This window comes from Tachyglossus aculeatus, chromosome 3 (genome assembly GCF_015852505.1).
Source record: "Tachyglossus aculeatus isolate mTacAcu1 chromosome 3, mTacAcu1.pri, whole genome shotgun sequence".
Classification (NCBI taxonomy): domain Eukaryota; kingdom Metazoa; phylum Chordata; class Mammalia; order Monotremata; family Tachyglossidae; genus Tachyglossus; species Tachyglossus aculeatus.
In genome coordinates, this window is record NC_052068.1 from 74,060,747 (window position 1) to 74,082,400 (window position 21,654).

At 47.2% G+C, this 21,654-nt stretch overlaps 1 protein-coding gene across 1 annotated transcript; it reads right to left on the reverse strand.

Moving 5' to 3' along the window:
- Positions 1 to 625: 625 nt before the first annotated feature.
- LOC119925676 (UDP-glucuronosyltransferase 3A2-like) lies at positions 626 to 20,621 on the reverse strand. The gene is made up of 7 exons (XM_038744050.1): positions 20,522 to 20,621; positions 16,941 to 17,042; positions 8,366 to 8,483; positions 6,625 to 7,156; positions 6,086 to 6,317; positions 3,647 to 3,866; positions 626 to 959 (listed from the first exon to the last, which is right to left on the reverse strand). Exons 1-7 carry the CDS (start codon positions 20,619 to 20,621, stop codon positions 683 to 685), a joined length of 1,581 nt encoding a protein of 526 aa, XP_038599978.1. The 3' UTR covers positions 626 to 682.
- Positions 20,622 to 21,654: the final 1,033 nt, after the last annotated feature.

Genomic DNA, 21,654 nt, shown 5'->3' on the forward strand with positions numbered 1-21,654 from the left:
AGAGATTGGAGGAGGAGGCAAGGTGGACCCTCAGTACAGCACTTAGTACAGTGTCAGTGCTTAGCACAGTGTCTGGCACATAGTAGGTGCTTAACAAATACCGTAATTATTATTATTATTACACTGAACGAGCAAAGGCATCCCGCTTCCCGAGTGTCTGCAAGAACTCTTCTTTTTCCCTACTAAGAAGATTAAGGGAAGCAGCTCCCAGGTATCTCAGCATGTTCTTGAATTCACAACAACAGCAACAATTATAATGATAAAGAGGACTTTCTAGGCACTCAGTTGCAAGAGCAGTAAGCATGGAGAAGGGAAAGGCTAAAACCTCAGGTCTAGAAGGAAATTTAATTCACCAGGTTACTGGAAGTGCCCAGGGAGAAATGATGGGGGGTGAATTGGGTAAGGAATGGAGTAGATTGGTGGAATGAGCCAATCTAGGGTAATATTGGTCCAGGGGGATTCCTGGTGAGCTCTGAGAGGGGGAGAAATGTGGTCAGGACAGAGGCCTGGCCAAGGGAAAGAGCAGAGGGTACTGAATGGTCGGGGCTGGCAGGGAGAAACCCGGTACAAAACCGGACCACTCAAGAGCACGTCCGATGAGAAGGTCGGGACAGGTCAGGACAGCTGGCCAACGTGGTCTTTTTCCGTGGCTACTCGGCCTCTCGCCCGATGGTTTTCCCGGTCACGTCTGCTTGAGCTTCCTGAGTCCACACAGCCTGCGGTAGGCCACTCTCCCCAGCATCACACAGAGGAATCCGGAGGCCAGGGCGAGCGCCACAAGGAAGGAGATGATGTCCAGCATGTACTGCTCGTACCACCGCTGCTGGAAAGCGAAGGGCCGGAGGTGGTCCCCGCCGCCCGTCTGCAGGATGTGGTCAATCCAGCCCACCAGCCGCTGGGCGGGCGGAAATGGGTGCGAGCGCCTGATCGTGCTTGCTGCTGCCGCCGCGGATTTATACCTGCGCCACGGAAGATGGCCGGAGAGGCCGGAGGGAGGGGGAGAAGGGATGTTAATTCTCAGCAACTTGATTTTTCACCCGGTTGGCATTCAAGCCTGCCCATCTAAAAGCGCTGGTCACACCCAGAAGCGTCCGCTGACGTTTCCTAATGGAGAAGCCCCACCTGAGCAGGTTGTACGTGGGCAAGCGGGATGTATGTGGGGTAGTAGTAATAATAATAATGATGGCATTTATTAAGCGCTTACCATGTGCAAAGCTCCGTTCTAAGCTCAGGGGAGGTTACGAGGTGATCAGGTTGTCCCACATGGGGCTCACAGATGAGTGTAACTAAGGCACAGAGAAGTTGAGTGACTTGCCCAAAGTCACACAGCTGACAAGCGGCGGAGCCGGGATTTGAACCCATGACCTCCGACTCCAAAGCCCGGGCTCTTTCCACTGAGCCACGCTGCTTCTCTTTGGGATGCTTTTTCTCTTTTCACAGCTGAGGCTCAGATATGTTGAGGCTCAATCAGGCCAGGTTTGGGGAAATTCGGTAATTCCTCCCCCTTAGTTCCACCATTTCTACAATTTTCAGGGATTCTGTTGAGGTTTCCTATTATTAGGAAGGACAGTCCTTAAATATCACTTTAATTTCTAGCGAGCAGTACCTGGTATTTACTGAGCTTTCATTATGTGCAGGGCACTGTATTCATTCATTCATTCATTCAATCGTATTTATTGAGCGCTTACTGTGTGCAAAGCACTGTACTAAGCGCTTGGGAAGTACAAGTTGGCAACATAATTATTCATTCAGTCATATTAACTGCTTACTGTGTGCAAATTACTGTACTAAGTGCTTGGGAGAGTACGATATAACAATAAACAGACACATACCCTGCCCACAGCTAGCTTAGAGTCTAGAGGAGGAGACAGACATTAATATAAATAAATAAATTATGGATATGTACATAAGTGCTATGGGGCTGGGGGGCGGGGGGGCAAGCACTTGTGAGAGTACAATCCAATAGAGTTGGAATACACGTTTCCTGCCCTCGATGAGCTTACCGTCTAGGGGCGGGGGAGACAGACATTAAAGTAAATAAATAATTGATAATACATTATTTAAAGATATATGCATAAGTGCTGTGGGTTTGAGGGTGGGGTGAATATCAAATGCCCAAAGGTCACAGACCCAAGTGCATAGGTGATGCAGAAGGGAGAGGGAGCTGGGGAAAGAGGCCTTAATTGGAAAAGTCCTCTTGGAGGAGATGTGACCTTAATGTCTCGAATGTGAGGTGGTCTGGTGAATATGGTCACTGAGGTTCCATAGAAACTGTATTTTTTTTCCTCCTCTCTGTGTCCCTTATCTTTACCTCTATTCCTCTTATTTCATTGTATTTATTAATCACTTCTGTGCAGGTTGGACTGCACTGGACATCGCCTGTGTGCTTGTACTTTCCAAGCGCTTAGTACGGTGCTCTGCACACAGTAAGCGCTCAATAAAAACGATTGAATGAATGAATGGAGTGCCTAGCCTGGTCCTGAGGGCTAGAATTGAAAAGAAGTCATCTCCCAAAGACCACTGTCTGCTCTTTTCTCCAAACCTCCAGAGAAGCAGGAGATCCCACAGTCCCCTTCCCTCCCCGGCGCTAGTAACGTGAGCCATTATCTGTCGACTGTTCGTCTAACCTAATTCCCACCTGCTGCAATGTAAGCCCACCCCTGTCTTGCCTTGCCTTCTGTGGAAACAGAAGACAGTGGCTCTCCCTTACTATTCAAGTTCTTGAAGACTTTGTTCAATTTAGCTGAAGTAATTCATTCATTTGAGCAGCGTGGCTCAGTGGAAAGAGCACGGGCTTTGGAGTCAGAGGTCATGGGTTCAAATCCCGGCTCCGCCACTTCAATCAATCGTATTTATTGAGCGCTTACTATGTGCAGAGCACTGTACTAAGCGCTTGGGAAGTACAAATTGGCAACACATAGAGACAGTCCCTACCTAACAGTGGGCTCACAGTCTAAAAGGGGGAGACAGAGAACAGAACCAAACATACCAACAAAATAAAATAAATAGGATAGAAATGTACAAGTAAAATAAATAAATAAATAAATAGAGTAATAAATATGTACAACCATATATACATATATACAGGTGCTGTGGGGAAGGGAAGGAGGTAAGATGGGGGGATGAAGAGGGGGATGAGGGGGAGAGGAAGGAAGGGGGCTCAGTCTGGGAAGGCCTCCTGGAGGAGGTGAGCTCTCAGCAGTGACCACAGCTGACCAGTGACAGCTGACCACTTGTCAGCTGTGTGACTTTGGGCAAGTTACTTGACTTCTCTATGCCTCAGTTCCCTCATCTGTAAAATGGGGATTAAATCTGTGAGCCCCACGTGGGACAACCTAATCACTTTGTATCCTCCCCAGCGCTTAGAACAGTGCTTTGCACATAGTAAGCGCTTAATAAATGCTATTATTATTATTATTATTTGTACTTATTGAGCGCTTACTGTGTGCAGAGCACTGTACTAAGTGCTGGGGAAAGTACAGTCCAACAGTAAACAGCGGCATTCCCTGCCCGCAATGAGCTCACAGTCTAGAGGGGGGCACGGGGCGGGGGAACGTGTATCCCAATCCGGTCCCTTCAGCATGTACCGTTACTAGCCACTCCATCACTTACTGAGACGCTTTGGTAGCCCCGGACGGGAACATACCTCTTGTCTTCTATGACTCTTTTCATCGTGTGGGCAAACATCTCCGCCTTCAGCTGTGCTACCGGGATGGTGACACCCAGGGTCTTGGCCTCCACGCGGACCATGTTGTCGAACTGGTCTCCGAAGAGCGGGATGCCCACCATGGGGATCCCGTGGTGGATGGCCTCCAGCACGCTGTTTAACCCACCGTGAGTCACGAGGAGTTTGGCCCTTGGATGAGCTGCCCCCAGACAAGAAAGCAGGTTGGGTCAGCGGAAGGACCCTCAGGGCAGGTGCGGGAGGAATGACGCAGGTAGCACCCGGGGGTCGGGGGGAGAGCGGACTCCAGGGCTGTTGGAGTGGGCCAAACCAACCCACAGTTGTCCCTTGAGAGCTACCCGATCTGAGCTCTGAGATCACAAGAAAGAATAAATAAATTGCATTCCCCTGTCTTCACACCCCTAGTAATAATAAGAGTGATGGCATTTGTTAACCACTTACTATGTGCAAAGCACTGTTTTAAGCACTGGAGGGAATACAAAGTGATCACATTGTCCCACGTGGGGCTCTCAATCTTAATCCCCATTTTGCAAATGAGGAAACTGAGGCTCAGAGAAGTGAAGTGACTTGCCCAAGGTCACACAGCAGACATGTGGCGGAGCCGGGATTAGAACCCACGACCTCTGACTCCCAAGCCCGTGCTCTTTCCACTGAGCCTCGCTGCTTCCCTAATAGGTAGAACATGGGCCCGGGATTCAGAAGGGCCTGGATTTTAATTCTGGTTCTGCTCTTGTCTGCTGGGTGACCTTGGGCAAGTCATTTAACTTCTCTTTGCCTCATTTACTTCATTTGTAAAATGGGGATTAAGACTGTGAGCCCATGTGGGACCTAGACTGCATCCAACATGATTCATTTGTATGTACTCCAGTGCTTAGTACAGTGCCTGGCACATAGTAAGCGCTTAACAAATACCATTAAAAAAAATAATGGCACGGGGCATAACGGTGCTTTCTCACACTATCAACAAGGAGAATAATAGGAAAATACGCCCACACTGATGTTGAATCTCTCTGCTCTTTGTTCCCTATCCCCATCCGCTCCCAAACTTTCAAACCAGATTCTCCTTGGCCTCCTTCTGTAGGCTTCTGCCTTTGGCACTGTGGCTTTGCTCTATGGATGCCTCCGATAACTGAACTGTCTAAGCAGTGCCTCTCTGCACAATTAGATACTCATCTGCCAAAGTCATTTTGAGAAGACCGATGGATCTGCTACAGTTGGCAGCAAATATTCCCTCCATTTGAGGATAGTGTAAAAAGCAGGGATCTGGGAACCAGGAGACCTGGGTTTAATTCCCAGCTCTGCCACTGGACTGTTCGGTGACCTTGGATAAGTCACTTAACATCTCTGGGCCTGTCCTTGTCTGAGAAATGGAGGGGGTAACAATGCCTGCTTTTCCCTTCCTCACAGTTATTTTTTTCTTAATATTATTCGTCAAGTGCTTACTACGTGCCAAGTCTGCGGTAGAACGAGATAACCCAGATTGGACACAGTCCCCGTCCTCCATGGGGCTCTCAGTCTGAGTAGGAAGGAGTTGGATTTAATCCCCGGTTTACAGGTGAGGAAACTGAGGCACGGGGAAGTTAAGTGACTTGCCCAAGGTCACAAAGCAGAGAATTGGCAGGGCCAGGATGAGAACCCAAGTCCTCCGACTCCCAGCCCGTGCTCTTTCCACTAGGCCACACTGCTGCCCAGATTGTTGTGAAGACTCTCATCAGCCCCTGCTCCAGTCCAGTCCGGTCAGAGCAGCGGCCTGAGCTGTCAACCTCAACTCTGGGGCCATTGGAACTCTTAATGACTATCAATCAATCCATCAACCAGTCAATGGTACTTATTGAGCGCTTACTGTACGCAGAGCACTGTACCGAGCCCTTGGGAGAGTACGATACAACAGAGTTGGTAGGCGTGTTCCCTGTCCACAATGAGTTTACAGGCTAGAGGAGGAGAAGGACATTAATATGAATAAATAAATTACAGATCTGTGGGGCATTGGTGAGACTATGGATCTAAGCCAGGAGAAACCTGAAATCTTGCTGGTCTGGTAGTATTTATAGGCAGCCTGGGCTTTTATTAGGCAAACCTTAGTATGTACTGAGCACTTACCGTGTGCAGAGCACTGTCCCAAGTGTAGGGTGAGTAGAGTGGAATTGGTGATTTCGATCCCTGCCTTCAAGAAACTTACAGTCTTTTGGCAATGCCCCTCCCCTCCTTACCCTTTGATTATAATCCCGATGGGGTCCAGGACTGTGTCTATATCTCACTCCTACATTCTTTCCCAGTGATTTGCACGCTGCAGGCACTCAACAAGCAGTATCGCTACTAGGGCAAAATGAGGTCATCGGTGTGGAAGCGTTTTTGGAGAAATACAAAGAGATGTAGAGCTACAAGGAATGACTATGATACCTAGTAGATCGTTCTGGGGGAGCCAATCCACAATCTTCACGTTGGTGGCCAAAGGAACCTCTGTAGGCCATTGGGAATGCTGGAATCTCCATACGACCGCTTGGGGAAGGAGCGCAAACCCAGCGTTCATCTCCTTCATGACTTCCAAGACCCGGAAAGAAGCAACCATGGAGCCCAGGGTCACCAAGATGAAGCCAGCTTCTCCAGAGCTAGCTACAAAGTCTTCAAACTCCTGGAAAAAGGCGGCAAGAACACAACGCTCCGGTTGGTAAAGAGAATCCAGATCCGTTCAGCCTACTCCGCTGGACTGTAAATGGTCAACCCAACCTCATCAATCAATCAATCTATCAATCAGTGGGATTTATTGAGCACTTACTGTGTAAAGAACACTGAACTAAGCATTTGGGAGAGTACAGTATAATAGAGTTGGTAGACACGTTCCCCCCCACAACAGAGATTACAGGCTGGAGGGAGAGACAGAGGAAAATAAATTACGGATACGTACGTAGGTGCTTGCAGCCGAGGGTGAGTTTATTTACCTGGGGTAATGGTTTGCCAGGTTTTGCCATTAGGCCTCCAATATAAATCGTGTTTGGAAGAAGAGGCTGAGTAAACTCAAAAGAAAAATCAGAATTGACCATCCACAGCTCTGGTTTTCGGTAAAGATCTGGCAGCGAAGGTCTGGCCTCTGCTGGGAAATGTTCCTTAATTACGGCATCAAACTGAGCCTGGATCTGACGTTGAATCACAGGGGAAGAAAGAAACATCAGGCAGTTCTTCACTCTCCCCCAGAAGCCCATGCGGTCAGTTAAGGAGGATTGTTGGATGGGCACGTAAGACAGCGGGCTGGGATGCCAAACCGGGAGGTAGTTGAACGAGGTGGGCAGGATGGCGACGGAGGGACGCCCGATTTTCTCAGCAATCAGGAAGGTGCAAGGATCAAAGGCATCCAGGACCAGCAGGTCCAGCTCCTGGTTCTTAAGGAAGTCCAAAACATCCGAGTTGTTTAAGACGAAACTGCACTGGGTGGCGAGATGCCCCATAAAATCCAAAAAACGGCTAAAGTAATTTCTGTAAAAGAAGGGAGACGTTTCCGGAGAAGGGTTTTAGTGGTGGAACAAGTTCATTCCTTCACTGTCCAGTCATTTTTGGTGTCTTACTTGGTAGGTGTTTGAAAGTATGCAGTAAGAGAAATGCAATCTCTCTGCCCTCAAGAACCTTACTCTCTAATAAGGGAGACAGGCAGACCCAGATCCTTTTACACACAAAGGGAGCTGAAGGAAATGCATACAGACTACCGGTAGCCGCAAAATAAAGCTAAAAAAGAACTAAACAAATGGAAATCTGCATTAGAACTAAGGATGTCAGCAGATGACATGACATGGGGCAGTGGAAATAAGTTGGGGAAGACTTCCTGAAGGAGGTGGGATTTCAGGAGGCCTTTGAATGTGGGAAAGGAACGCGGTGGGGCACATCTGAAGTTGGAAGAGTTGCAGGCGGAGGGAAGGTCGTGTACAATGGGATGGAAACAGAAGAGGCAAGAGTGAGAGTAAAAACGTGAGCTGGGGAATAATGGGTGATGAGGGCAGGAGGGAAAAAAGAGGACTTGCGGAGAGCCTGAAGCCAGTAGCCAGAAGTTTCTGTTTGCTACAGAGAGGAATAGGTTGCTGTTGGAGGGTTTTGTGGTTGGTTTTTTTTGACTTTTCGTTTTTTTTGGCACTCATTAAGCATTTCAGTTCCATACTAACTAAAATATGGCCAAGCCTAACTAACGAGGACAATCTCTCCAAACCGGAGGCATTCCAGGGACACAAATGATCCAAGGGCCGGGGAAGGGGAGACAAAAACAGACGTTGTTTCCAGAAATGGGGGAGATCCGATCATTTTATAGTTGGTACTGGCCACCAAAGAGCTCAGTGAGCCCGTTGTCGGGTAGGGACCGTCTCTATATGTTGCCGACTTGTACTTCCCAAGCGCTTAGTACAGTGCTCTGCATGCAGTAAGCGCTGAATCAATATGATTGAATGAGTGAATGGTTCTTTGAAGGCTAAGTTGAGGGGGGCTCAACTACAGCGTTCTAGTTTATGACATACACGGTTCTGGGACATGGGTTGGATGGGCAAAGGTGTCCTAAACTAAATTGTGAGGTTCACTGCCTACGTCCCACACCTTTAGACATCCTCCCAAGTCAAGAGAATCAGCAAATATAAAGATTTGTTCTTTGAGCACGGCTCAAACTGGTTTTACAATATACTTACGTAAAATAATAAGCAATACTACCTGCCCAGCAGAAATTCTTCTTGATAGTCCTCAAAATCTTTTAAGTACTTTCTTTTATAGTCCTCACTGGAAGACCAAGTGGTAATTTGGTACGTTCCGGACCTCTTAGGCTTTAAACCTAAGCGCGTTCCCGAAAAAAAAAAGAACATAAAAAAAATTGAGTCTAATTCAAAGAGTTTAATTATATAACTGTCAAGACATGGAACTTGTCCCAGCTACTGAGGAAATCACATCAGCAAGGATCAGAGCATTTCATTTTGAGCCCAGAGGCGAACTTGAGGGTGGAGCAGTGCTGAGGAGGGAAGACTTTGTCCGAGTAGGGCTTGGGGCAGGCAGGGTGGGGAGAAGGGAGGAAAGAAGGAAAGGACAAAATGTATTTATATGAATGTCTGTCTCCCCCTCTAGACTATAAGCTCGTTGTAGGCAGGAAATGTGTCTGTTATATTGTACTCTCCCAAGTGCTTAGTACGGTGCTTTGCACACAGGAAGTGCTCAATAAATACGATTGAATGAATTAATCATTGAAGAGAGAGAAATAAAGGTGGGCCCTGCCCTGGCCCCAGCGGCTCCAGGGCTGCAAGTTCCCTGTTCCCCTGCCTCCCTTGCCCTCATTGAACGGTCTACTTACTTTATTAAGAAAATTGACACCATCAGATGTGAGCTCCCTAAAATTGCCCCTGCCCCTCCTCAGTCCCTCCCCACTCCGGCCCCCTCTTCAACTCTCCCATCCTTCCCAGCAGTAGCTCTAGCGGAGATCTCCTGCCTCCTCTCAAAAACCAACCCCTCCTCATCTGACCCCATTCCTTCACACCTTATCAAAAGTCTCGCCTCCTCCCTTCGTCCCTCCCTAACAGCTATCTTCAACCATTCACTCTCCAATGGCCTCTTCCCCACTGCTTTCAAACATACTCATGTCTTCCCCATCCTAAAAAACCCCTCCCTTGTCCCCACGGCTCCATCCAGTTATCACCCCATCTCTCTCCTACCATTCCTCTTCAAACCTTTGAGTGACTTGATTACACCCACTGTCTCAAATTCCTCTCCTCCAATTCTCTCCTTGATCCCCTCCGATCTGGCTTCCATCCCCTTCAATCCACAGAATCCACCCTCTCAAAGGTCACCAATGATCTCCTTCTTGCCCAGTCCACCTCCATCCTAATCCTCCTCAATCTCTCAGCTATCTTCGATAGTGTGGACCACCCACTTCTCCTAGAAACACTGTTGGTAGGGACCATCTCTATATGTTGCCAGCTTGTACTTCCCAAGTACTGTGCTCTGCATACAGTAAGCACTCAATAAATATGATTGAATGAATGAATGAATGGAAACGTTATCCAACTTTGGCTTCACTGACACTGTCCTCTCCTGGTTTTCCTCTTACCTTTCTGGCCATTAATCCTCAGTCTCCTTCATTGGCTCCTCCTCTGCCTTGCATCCCCTAACTGTGGGGTCCCTCAGGGTTCAGTTCTGGGTCCCCTTCTATTCTCCATCTACACCCATTCCCTTAGAGAACTCATTCACTCCCTTGGCTTCAACTACCACCTCTATGCGGTCGATTACCAAATCTATGTCTCCAAGCCCTGATCTCTCTCCCTGTCTGCAGTCTCACATTTCCTCATGCCTTCAAGACATCTCTACTTGTATGTCCTCCCATCACCTCAAGCTTAACACATCCAAAATAGAACTTCTTATCTTCCCATCCAAGCCGTGACTTTCCCCTCACTGTAGACGGCACCACCACCCTTTCCGTCTCACAGGCCCATAACTTTGGGCCCCTTCTCTCTTCTCCCACTCCCTTCTGCATCACCCTGACTTGCTCCATTTGTTCTTTCCCCTTCCCAGCTCCACAGCACATATGAATGTATCTATAATTTATTTATTTATATTAATGTCTGTCTGCCTCTAGGCTATAAACTCGTTGTGGGCAGGGAATGCATCTGTTTATTCTTGTATTGTAATAATAATAATAATTATGGTATTTATTAAGTGCTTACTATGTGCCAAGCACTGTTCTAAGAGCTGGGGCAAACACAGTAATAATAATAATAATATTGGTACTTGTTAAGTGCTTACTGTGTGCCAAGCGCTGTTCTAAGCACTGGGGTAGATACAAGGTAATCAGATTGTCCCACGTGGGACTCACAGACTCAATCCCCATTTTACAGATGAGGGAATTGAGGCACAGAGAAGTTAAGTGACTTGCCTAAAGTCACACAGCTGATAAGTGGAGGAGCAAGATTAGAACCCATGACCTCTGACTCCCAAGCCTCTGCTCTTTCCACTAGGCCATGCTGCTCCTTTCCCAACCGCTCAGTACAGTGCTCTGCCCATAGTAAGTGCTCAATAAATATGATTGAATGAATCCCATGGTGTTGATTGCCTCTGCTATGGCCATGAAATGGATGCCTCTAGGATCCTCCCTGACGACTCTTCCTGGTGAGGAAAAAAAAAAAGCCCTCTGTCTCATGTCCCCTACAGTGCTGAGCACAAGAAATGGGTTAAAGTGATCTTTAACTTGGCCCTTTCTTATATTAGAGTGACTTCCTCAGAGATTTCTTGGAAGAAATGTGAGTTCAGAGTTAGCTAGTTAATAGACAATTTGAATATAATAATAATAATGAGACTGTGAGCCCATCTTCTAGACTGTGAGCCCGTTGTTGGGTAGGGACCGTCTCTATATGTTGCCAACTTGTACTTCCCAAGCACTTAGTACAGTGCTCTGCACACAGTAAGTGCTCAATAAATACGATTGAATGAATGAATGATAGTAGTTGTAGTACTTGTTAAGTGCTTGCAAATTGGGTTGTACTCAATCCCTGTCCGGTATGGTGCTTATAGTCTTAATCCCCATTTTACAGATGAGGTAACTGAGGCACAGGGAAGTTAAGTGACTTGCCCAAGATCACAAAACAGACAAGTGGCAGAGTCAGAATTAGAACCCAGGTCCTTCTGACTCCCACCCCCGGGCTCTTTCCACTGGGCCACACTTCTAGAATTTCAGGATGAATGCCTAAGTCGTATCAGCAGTTACTTACCTATATGTTTTAGCTGGCTCAAAAACGTCTAACCAATTTCTCTGGCAAAGCAGTGGAAGAGTTTTTTTTTTTAAGGCTTCTATCAAAAAAAAAAAACTGGCAGTCAGTGTCTTGAATTTGACCTGGTGTAGCCTGTGGAAGTGTGCTTGGTATGGAGGGCAGAGAGACCACCACATTCCATCTTCTTGATGAAATTTTCTCTGGAAATCCCCTTTCTTCGGAGAGCAGTGTCCATGGGCAATGCCATGTTTCTTCCAGGCTCTACTCCCATTGTTGTTATCTGATTCCTGGAGCCATTGGAAAGCCGTGTCCACAGTCTTTAGAAGGACTTCTAGTTTACAAAGGATAGGCAGTCCTTTATTCCCAGAAAAGCAGAACTCCCCCGACTAGCTTTTCCAGAGGAGAGTTCGAATGGATTCCCCTTTCTCCGTCTAGTCCTTCCGTTGGAGTGGGTTTGAGCTGAAGGTGACGGGGAGGACTTTTCTGTCCCAGCTTCCCAACCTCAGTGGTCACACCATGACTTACCCTCCCTTCATCAGGGCTGCTAGCAGGGGAAAGAAGGGCCCGCTGTGGACAGATCCAGTGTGGGGACTGTCAAGGAATGGTTAGTTGTCTACCAGTGTGAATCTAGCCTCTGCTGGCCTGCTTTCCTAGCAACTGTTCAAAATGCAGTATACAGGTGACCGTTCTTTGAATTTGCTACTTGCCATGAGCTTTGCGGCCAGTTCAGAGAAATCTGCGATAGAGACTGACGAAGGAGAGCTAAAATTGGATAATCACGCTTCCCCACATCAAAGGCTTATTGAGGGCACCTCTCCTCCAAGAGGCCTTCCCTGACTAAGCCCCCCTTTCCTCTTCTTCCACTCCCTTCTGCATCACTCTGACATGCTCCCTTTGTTCATCCCCTTTCCCAGCCCCACAGCACTTATGTACAGATCTGTCATTTATTTATTTACATTAATCCTCCACCCTGAGACTGTAAGCTTGTTGTGGGCTGGGAATGTGTCTGTTTACTGTTGTACTGTACTCTCCCAAGCACTTAGTACAGCGTTCTGCACAGAGTAAGCACTCAATAAATACGATTTAATGAATGAATGAGAGCTACTTAACTCATTTTGCACTATTTAGCCAATGATGCTAACCTCCTGCACCTCTACATCATTTCTCCATCCCAGTTATCTCATCTCAGGCCTTCCCAGACTGAGCCCCCTCCTTCCTCTCCCCCTTCTCCCCTCTCCATCCCCCCATCTTACCTCCTTCCCTTCCCCACAGCACCTGTATATATGTATATATGTTTGTATGTATTTATAACTCTATTTATTTATTTTACTTGTACATATTTATTCTATTTATTTTATTTTGTTAATATGTTTTGTTTTGTCCTCTGTCTCCCCCTTCTAGACTGTGAGCCCACTGTTGGGTAGGGACCATCTCTGTATGTTGCCAACTTGTACTTCCCAAGCGCTTAGTACAGTGCTCTGCACACAGTAAGCACACAATAAATACGATTGAATGAATGAATGAATTTCTGAAGAACAGCAAGCAGGTAGCAAAATGGACTGATTTGAGCTTCTTTTGTTCATTCTCTGCTGGAGGGGATAAGGAGCAGTGTAAAAATAAAGTAGATTGCAGAAGCTCTCAGATTAACAAGAATTGGGCATCCAGTTTATTTCATTTGAAGGATTCATTCATTCAACCATATTTATTGAGCGCTTACCGTGTGCAGAGCATTGTACTAAGCGCTTGGAAAGTACAGTTTGGCAACAGAGATAATCCCTACCCAACAATGGGCTCACAGTCTAGAAGGGGGAGATAAACAACAAAACGAAAAAATAACATCAATAGCATCAGGGTAAATAAATAGAATTATAGATATATACACATTATTAATAAAATAAATAGAATAATATAAAATATATAAAATAAATATATAAGATAAATAGAATAAAATAAATAGAATAATAAATATGTACAAATATACACAAGTGCTGTGGGGTGGAGAAGTGGGTAGAGTAGAGGGAGGGAATAGGGGTGAAGGGGAGGAACACAGGAAAAGCAGGGGCTCAGTCTCGGAAGGCCTCCTGGAGGAGGTGAGCTCTCAGTTGGGCTTTGAAGCGGGGAAGAGAGCTAGTTTGGCGGATGTGAGGAAGGAGGGCATTTCACTTGCCCCCTTCAATCTAGTCAGCTGTCTGGAATTTGGGGAAGTTCATGGTGAATCACTATACACTTAAATCCTGAGCACTTATGTATTTAGATGTATTTTCAAGTGTACAATCAAGTATTTATTCATCAATACCACTCTGACATATTTGAGCTACTATTGCTATCAATCAATCAATAGACTGTGAGCCCACTGTTGGGTAGGGACTGTCTCTATATGTTGCCAATTTGTATTTCCCAAGCGCTTAGTACAGTGCTCTGCACATAGTAAGCGCTCAATAAATACGATTGATGATGATGATGATTGAGCGCTTACTGTGTGCAGAGCACTGGACTAAGCACTTGGGAAGTACAAGTTGGCAACATATAGAGACAGTCCCTACCCAACAGCGGGCTCACAGTCTAAAAGGGGGAGACAGAGAACAAAACCAAACATACTAACAAAATAAAATAAATAGAATAGATATGTACAAGTAAAATAAATAAATAGAGTAATAAATATGTACAAACATATATACATATATACAGGTGCTGTGGGGAAGGGAAGGAGGGAAGATGGAGAGAGGGACGAGGGGGAGAGGAAGGAAGGGGCTCAGTCTGGGAAGGCCTCCTGGAGGAGGTGAGCTCTCAGTAGGGTCTAGAAGGGAGGAAGAGAGCAAGGAAGGAAGGAGGAAGCAAGGGAGGAAGATATTGTTATATCTTTATCAATCAACCAATCAATTGATGGCATTTATTGAGTGCTTACTATTTGTCGAGCACTAAACTAAGTGGTTGGGAGAGTTCAATTACAACAGAGTTAGCAGACACATTCCCTGTCCGCAGTGAGAAGCCGAGTGACCTTGTGGCTATAACACAGGCTTGGGAGTCAGAAGGACCTGGGTTCTAAACCCATTTCTGCCACCTGTCTGCTGTGTGATCTTGGGCAAGTCACTAAACTTCCGTGCCTCTGTTTCCTCATCTATACAATGGGGTTAAGACTGTGAGCTCCATGTGGGACACCCACTGTGTGATGATGATGACATTTGTTAAGTGTTTACTATGTGCAAAGCACTGTTCTAAGCGCTGGAGAGGATACAAGGTGTTCAGGTTGCCCCATGAGGGGCTCACAGCCTTAATCCCCATTTTCCAGATGAGGTAACTGAAGCACAGAGAATAATAATAATAATAATAATGATGGCATTTGTTAAGCGCTTACTATGTGCAAAGCACTGTTCTAAGCGCTGGGGAGGATACAAGGTGATCAGGTTGCCCCATGAGGGGCTCACAGCCTTAATCCCCATTTTCCAGATGAGGTAACTGAGGCACAGAGAAGTTAAGTGGCTTGCCCAAAGTCACACAGCTGACAAGCGGCAGAGCCGGGATTAGAACCCATGACCTCTGACTCCCAAGCCTGGGTTCTTTCCACTGAGCCACACTGCTTCTCTCAATCACTGGGTCCAGCCTGATTAGTTTGTATCTAGTCAGGTTCTTAGTATAGTGCCTGGCATGTAGTAAGCACTTAACAAATACCAAAAAGAACAAAAACAAAAGCATAATAAAGAGCTCCTTCCTCCTGTTCCCATTATTTATAAATAATTCATTCATTCATTCATTCAATCGTATTTATTGAGCACTTACTGTATGCAGAGCACTGTACTAAGCGCTTGGGAAATACAAATAATAATAATGATAATACCCTCTCAAGACTGTAGACTCTTGACAGGCAGGAAACCTGTCTATCGGATCTGTTATATTATACTCTCCCAAGCACTTAGTGTAGTGCTATACACATGGTAACCATTCAATAAATATGATTGATTGATTGATAATTTGTGTCTGCTTGACTCCCTAGTTAGATTGCAAGCCCTTTGGTAAGCTCCTTGCGGACAGGGATCACATCTTTTGATTTTATCGCACTGTAGTACAGTGCTCTGCACACAGCAAGCGCTCAATAAATATGATTGATTGATTGTAGCCCCCCAAGTGCATAATAAAGTGCTCTGCACACAGTAAGTACTCAATAAATACCATTGATTGACCAAGGGAAGGGACCACGTCCTTCGATTTGGGGGGGCATTTTCTTACAGAACAGTATTCTGCACAGAGTCAGTGCTCAGTAAATGCCATTGATTGATTGTTCTTTCACAAAATTTAAATGGCAATCAAGAGAATCGTTCCAGAACAAATGACCCTGGCACATTCTTTTCAACATCCAACAGTTAGGGCATGAGAGAAAATTGGATGTCAGTAAGATACTGCATCTCTTGTCTTATTCGTTCATTCATTCATTCAATTGTATTTATTGAGCGCTTACTGTATGCAGAGCACTGTACTAAGCGCTTGGGAAGTACAAGTTGGCAACATATAGAAACAGTCCCTACCCAACATTCATTCATTCATTCATTCAATCGTATTTATTGAGTGCTTACTGTGTGCAGAGCACTGTACTAAGCACTTGGGAAGTACAAGTTGGCAACAAATAGAGACGGTCCCTACCCAACATTCATTCATTCATTCATTCAATCGTATTTATTGAGTGCTTACTGTGTGCAGAGCACTGTACTAAGTGCTTGGGAAGTCCAAGTTGGCAACATATAGAGACGGTCCCTACCCAGCATTCATTCATTCATTCATTCAATCGTATTTATCGAGTGCTTACTGTGTGCAGAGCACTGTACTAAGCACTTGGGAAGTCCAAAGTTGGTAACGTATACAGACGGTCCCTACCCAACAGTGGGCTCACAGTCTAGAAGGGGGAGACAGAGAACAAAACCAAACATATTAACAAAATAAAATAAGTTGAAGAAATATGTACAAATAAAATCATCATCATCATCAATCATATTTATTGAGCGCTTACTGTGTGCAGAGCACTGTACTAAGCGCTTGGGAAGTACAAGTTGGCAACAAAAGTTGGCAAGTACAAGTTGGCAACAAAATAAATAGAGTAATAAATATGTACAAACATATACACATATATACAGGTGCTGTGGGGAAGGGAAAGGAGGTGGTCTCAAACTCAAGTCACAAGGACTCTCTCCTTGGTTTTCCCAAAGCAGGAGGAAACAGATAATTTATAGTCTACAATTCGTAATAGCCATCATACATTGGAATTCCTGGAAGATTTTAGGGGAAATCTACAAATGTGAGACTAGAATCTTCAAGAGCATAGAAAGCTATAAGTTATGATGTTTCTATCATAGAAGGAACTGGTCCTTGGACAAGTAGCAGAATGGAAAGTCAAGGTACATAATATATACAGGAAAGCAAAAGATAAAAAAGACTGAAACACACTTGGTTTACTTCTGCAACAAAATCTATTTTCTCCTTCTCCCCCATCTCTTCCTCTTTTTTCTCTTCTTCCCCTCATCCCTTCTCTCTCTCTCCTCTCTCTCTCTCACCTGGAATTAAAGTGAGTCCTTCCTGTTGCAGCATCCTCACTTCATGGCCGTGCTCCTGAAGGAGCTGAGAAATCTCGTCCATCAGAAGGAAATGGCTACCCCCTAAGGATAAAGTGTTATTTCTTCTTTGAAAAAGAGAGAGACTCTGTTCGGCAGGAGGTCCGGGTGGGGAGGTGGGGGACTTTATTACCAGCTTTAAATGAAAGAGGCTTTTAATAATTAGCGTGTGGCCGTTTTCTGCTTCCGCTGAAGCCTAGACAAGGCAGGTCAGACGTGCATTTACACACACACACACACACACAAACACACAGATACACACCCACCCACCCTGGATTGGGTGCTGGGGGGAGTGACAGTGGAATTAGAAGACCCTGTCTCTGCCCTTGAAGGCAGGGAAAGAGGATGGGTCCAGACACAGACACACTAATAGTGTCAATAATCAAAATAATAATAATAATAATAATAATAATTTTGGTATTTGTTAAGTGCTTACTATGTGCCAGGCACTGTACTAAGTACTGGGGTGGATACAAGCAAATCGGTTTGGATACAGTCCCCTGTCCTGCGTGGGGTTCACAGTCTCAACAGGACTGGGAGACATGACAATTACTGGAAGCTGTGGTGTTTCCATCCCTGGAACTTGTTAAGCGCTTACTACGTGCCCCTCCCCATCCCCCCTGCCCTACCTCCTTCCCCTCCCCACAGCACCTGTCTATATGTTTGTACAGATTTATTACTCTATTTATTTGACTTGTACATATTTACTCTTCTATTTATTTTATTTTGTTAACATGTTTTGTTTTGCTGTCTCTCTCCCCCTTCTAGACTGTGAGCCCGCTGTTGGGTAGGGACCGTCTCTATATGTTGCCAACTTGTCCTTCCCAAGCGCTTAGTACAGTGCTCTGCACACAGTAAGCGCTCAATAAATACGATTGAATGAATGAATGAATGATGTTGCCAACTTGTACTTCCCAAGTGCTTAGTACAGTGCCCTGCACACAGTAAGCGCTCAATAAATACAATTGAATGAATGAATGGAGCAGTGACTAGCCTGGGAGACTAGTTAGACTGTAATAAACTCCATGAGAGCAGGGTTGAGGGCTCAGTACAGTGCAGCGCACCAAGTACTTAAGAAATACTATCGATTGAGTGAGTGGACGCATTCCTTCTTGCGAAGCAGGGTGGCTCAGTGGAAAGAGCCCGGGCTTTGGAGTCAGTGGTCATGGGTTCAAATCCCGACTCTGCCAATTGTCAGCTGTGAGACCTTGGGCGAGTCACTTAACTTCTCTGTGCCTCAGTTCCCTCATCTGTAAAATGGGGATTAAGACTGTGAGGCCCCCATGGGACAACCTGCTTACTTTGTAACCTCCCCAGCGCTTAAAAAAGTGCTTTGCACATAGTAAGCACTTAATAAATGCCATCATTATTATTATTCTTCTTGGAGGTGGTGGGATGAGCTGGATAGACGCCTTCTCAAGCATCCCTCCCAATCAATCAATCAATCCAGTTAATCAATCCAGCCCCGGGATCCAGGAGTCCCTCCTCCCCTACCCCTCTTTTCCCTTCCCCTCCCTTTTTCTCCCTTCTTTCCCCCTGTTCTCCCATCCCCTTCCTCTCTCCCGCCTTCCCCTTTGGGATCTCTTCTTTCCTTCTCTCCCCACCCCGACTCTCTCTCTGTTCATGGAAAGTGAAAATTCATCCCTCCCGCCGAGGAGGAAGGTTGTGTAGGGGGCCAGAGAACAAACCATTTAGGGATCCTGCTAGCCCCTCCGGACTGGATTCGAACTGGGGAAGGATAGAGTGTTGGGATGACCAAAATTTCTGCAGGGGCTCCAGACTGCCACCCCTCTAGCCTTGACTTCTTGTAGCCCCACTCACTTCAACCCCCAGTCCCCCAAAACACACACACACAAACATACACACCCATTTAGGCTCAGCTCCTCTACCCCTGACTTCTTGTAGCCCCACTCACTTTAACCCCCAGCCCCTCAAAACACACAGACACACACACACAAACACACACACACAAACACACACACCCATTTATGCTCAGCCCCTCTACCGATGACTTCTTGTAGCGCCACTCACTTTAACCCCCAGCCCCCCAAAACACACACACACACACACACACACACACACAAACACACACACACAAACACACACACCCATTTAGGCTCAGCCCCTCTACCGATGACTTCTTGTAGCCCCACTCACTTTAACCCCCAGCCCCCCAAAACACACACACACACAAACACACATCCATTTAGGCTCAGCCCCTCTACCCATGACTTCTTGTAGCCCCACTCACTTTAACCCCCAGTCCCCCAAAACACACACACACACAAACATACACACCCATTTACGCTCAGCCCCTCTACCATGACTTCTTGTAGCCCCACTCACTTTAACCCCCAGCCCCCCAAAACACACACACACACACAAACACACACACCCATTTAGGCTCAGCCCCTCTACCGATGACTTCTTGTAGCCCCACTCACTTTAACCCCCAGCCCCCCAAAACACACACACACACAAACACACACACCCATTTAGGCTCAGCCCCTCTATCCCTGACTTCTTGTAGCCCTACTCATTTTAACCCCCAGCTCCCCAAAACACACACACACACCCAAACACACACACCCATTTAGGCTCAGCCCCTCTACCCTTGACTTCTTGCAGCCCCACACAGCGTGGCTCAGTGGAAAGAGCACGGGCTTTGGCGTCCGAGGTCATGGGTTCAAATCCCAGCCCCACCAATTGTCAGCTGCGTGACTTGGGGCAAGTCACTTCACTTCTCTGGGCCTCAGTTCTCTCATCTGGAAAATGGGAATCCTGGCTCCGCCAATTGTCAACTGCGTGACTTTGGGCAAGTCACTTCACTTCTCTGGGCCTCAGTTCCCTCATCTGGAAAATGGGGATGAAGACTGTGAGCCTCCCATGGGACAACCTAATCACTTTGTAACCTCCTCGGCGCTTAGAACAGTGCTTTGCACATAGTAAGAGCTTAATAAATGCCATCATCATTATTATTATTATTATTTAACCCCCAGCCCCCCAAAACACACACACACACATACACACACACACACATTTGAGCTCCTGAGAAAAGGCCCCAGCCTCCAGACACCATCTCCCTGGACCTTTGTTCTGTCTCTCTGAGTCTCTGTCTGTCTGTCTCTCTGGGTCCTCTGTGTGCTCTGCACACAGTAAGCGCTCAATAAATGCGATTGATTGATCGATTGATTATCGCTTGGGGTCTCTGGTCTCTCCGGGGGTCTCTTTTTTCTTGTCCGGCTATTGCTCTTTGTGTCTCTGCGTTTGGGGTCTGTGTCTCTTTGTTTCTCCTCCTCCTCCTCCTGCTCCCTGGCTCTGCCTCTGGGCAGGGAGGGAGAAGTTTCGGGGCTTGGGGTGCAGGGGATGGGGGGGAAGATTTTCCAAACCGAGCCCCCTCCTCTCTCCCGCCCCCCAGCTCCCTAAGGACCAGGTGAAAGGGGCTCAAGGGGCCCCCCGGGCTTCCAGCTGGGAGGGAAAAGGAGAGGGTGGGGGGTTTGGGTGATGGTGGGGGGTGGTCTCACCTAGGAAGGAGAGAGTCAGGAGGTTGGCTCCTTGGCAGAGTCGCAGTCCAGGCAGGAGGAAACAGGCGAGGAGCAGCACTGGGGACCCCTGCCCAGCCATGGCCCCCCACCCTCCCACCCCCTGCGACCCCCTGTGACACCCTGCCACCTCCTGCCACCCCCTCCGACCCCCTTGTCCCCCCGCCAGTCCAGCCTGGGCCCAACCGGCCCGAAGCCCAGGACCGGGCGTCGTGCGAGCCGGCGGGGAGATGATGGGCAGGTCCCTCCTCACGTCCCTCCCCTTCCCAAAGCCCCCAGACAGCTGGGAGGGAGGGAGGGAAAGAGGGAGGAAAGGACAGGATTCCTTCTCCCTGCCTTCCTTTCCCCGCCCAGGACTTTCGGGGGTCGGAGGGATCAGTGGGCCCCCAGTCTACATGCTTCGTTTTGTTCTCTGTCTCCCCTTTCTAGACTGTGAGGCCACTGTTGGGTAGGGACCGTCTCTATATGTTGCCAACTTGTACTTCCCAAGCGCTTAGTACAGTGCTCTGCACACAGTAAGCGCTCAATAAATACGATTGATTGATTGATTGTGAGCCCTTTATTGGGGAGGGACCGTCTCTCTATGTTGCCAACTTGGACCTCCCCAGCGCTTAGTACTGTGCTCTGCACACAGCGCTCAATCAGCGTGATTGAATGAATGGGCCAGCAGGATGGGTCAAAGGGCAGGGCCCGCAGCCAGGAGGGACCCCCATCCTCCCCACCCCCGGCGCCGGACACAGGCTGGACCCTGGAACCTGGGAGGCCGCAGCTAGCTTGGTGGCAAGAAAGAGCCCGGGCTGGGGGATCAGAGTTCAATCAATCCATCAATCAATCGTATTTATTGAGCGCTTACTGTGTGCAGAGCACTGTACTAAGCGCTTGGGAAGTACAAGTTGGTAACATATAGAGACAGTCCCTACCCCACAGTGGGCTCACAGTCTAGAAGAGTGGGTCGTGGGTTTGAATCCCGCCTCCGCCACTCATCTGCTGTGGGACCTTGGACAAGCCACTTCACTTCTCTGGGCCTCAGTTCCCTCATCTTTAAAATGGGGACTAATACTGTGAGCACCACATGGGACAACCTGATTACCTTTCATCTACCCCAGCGCTTAGAA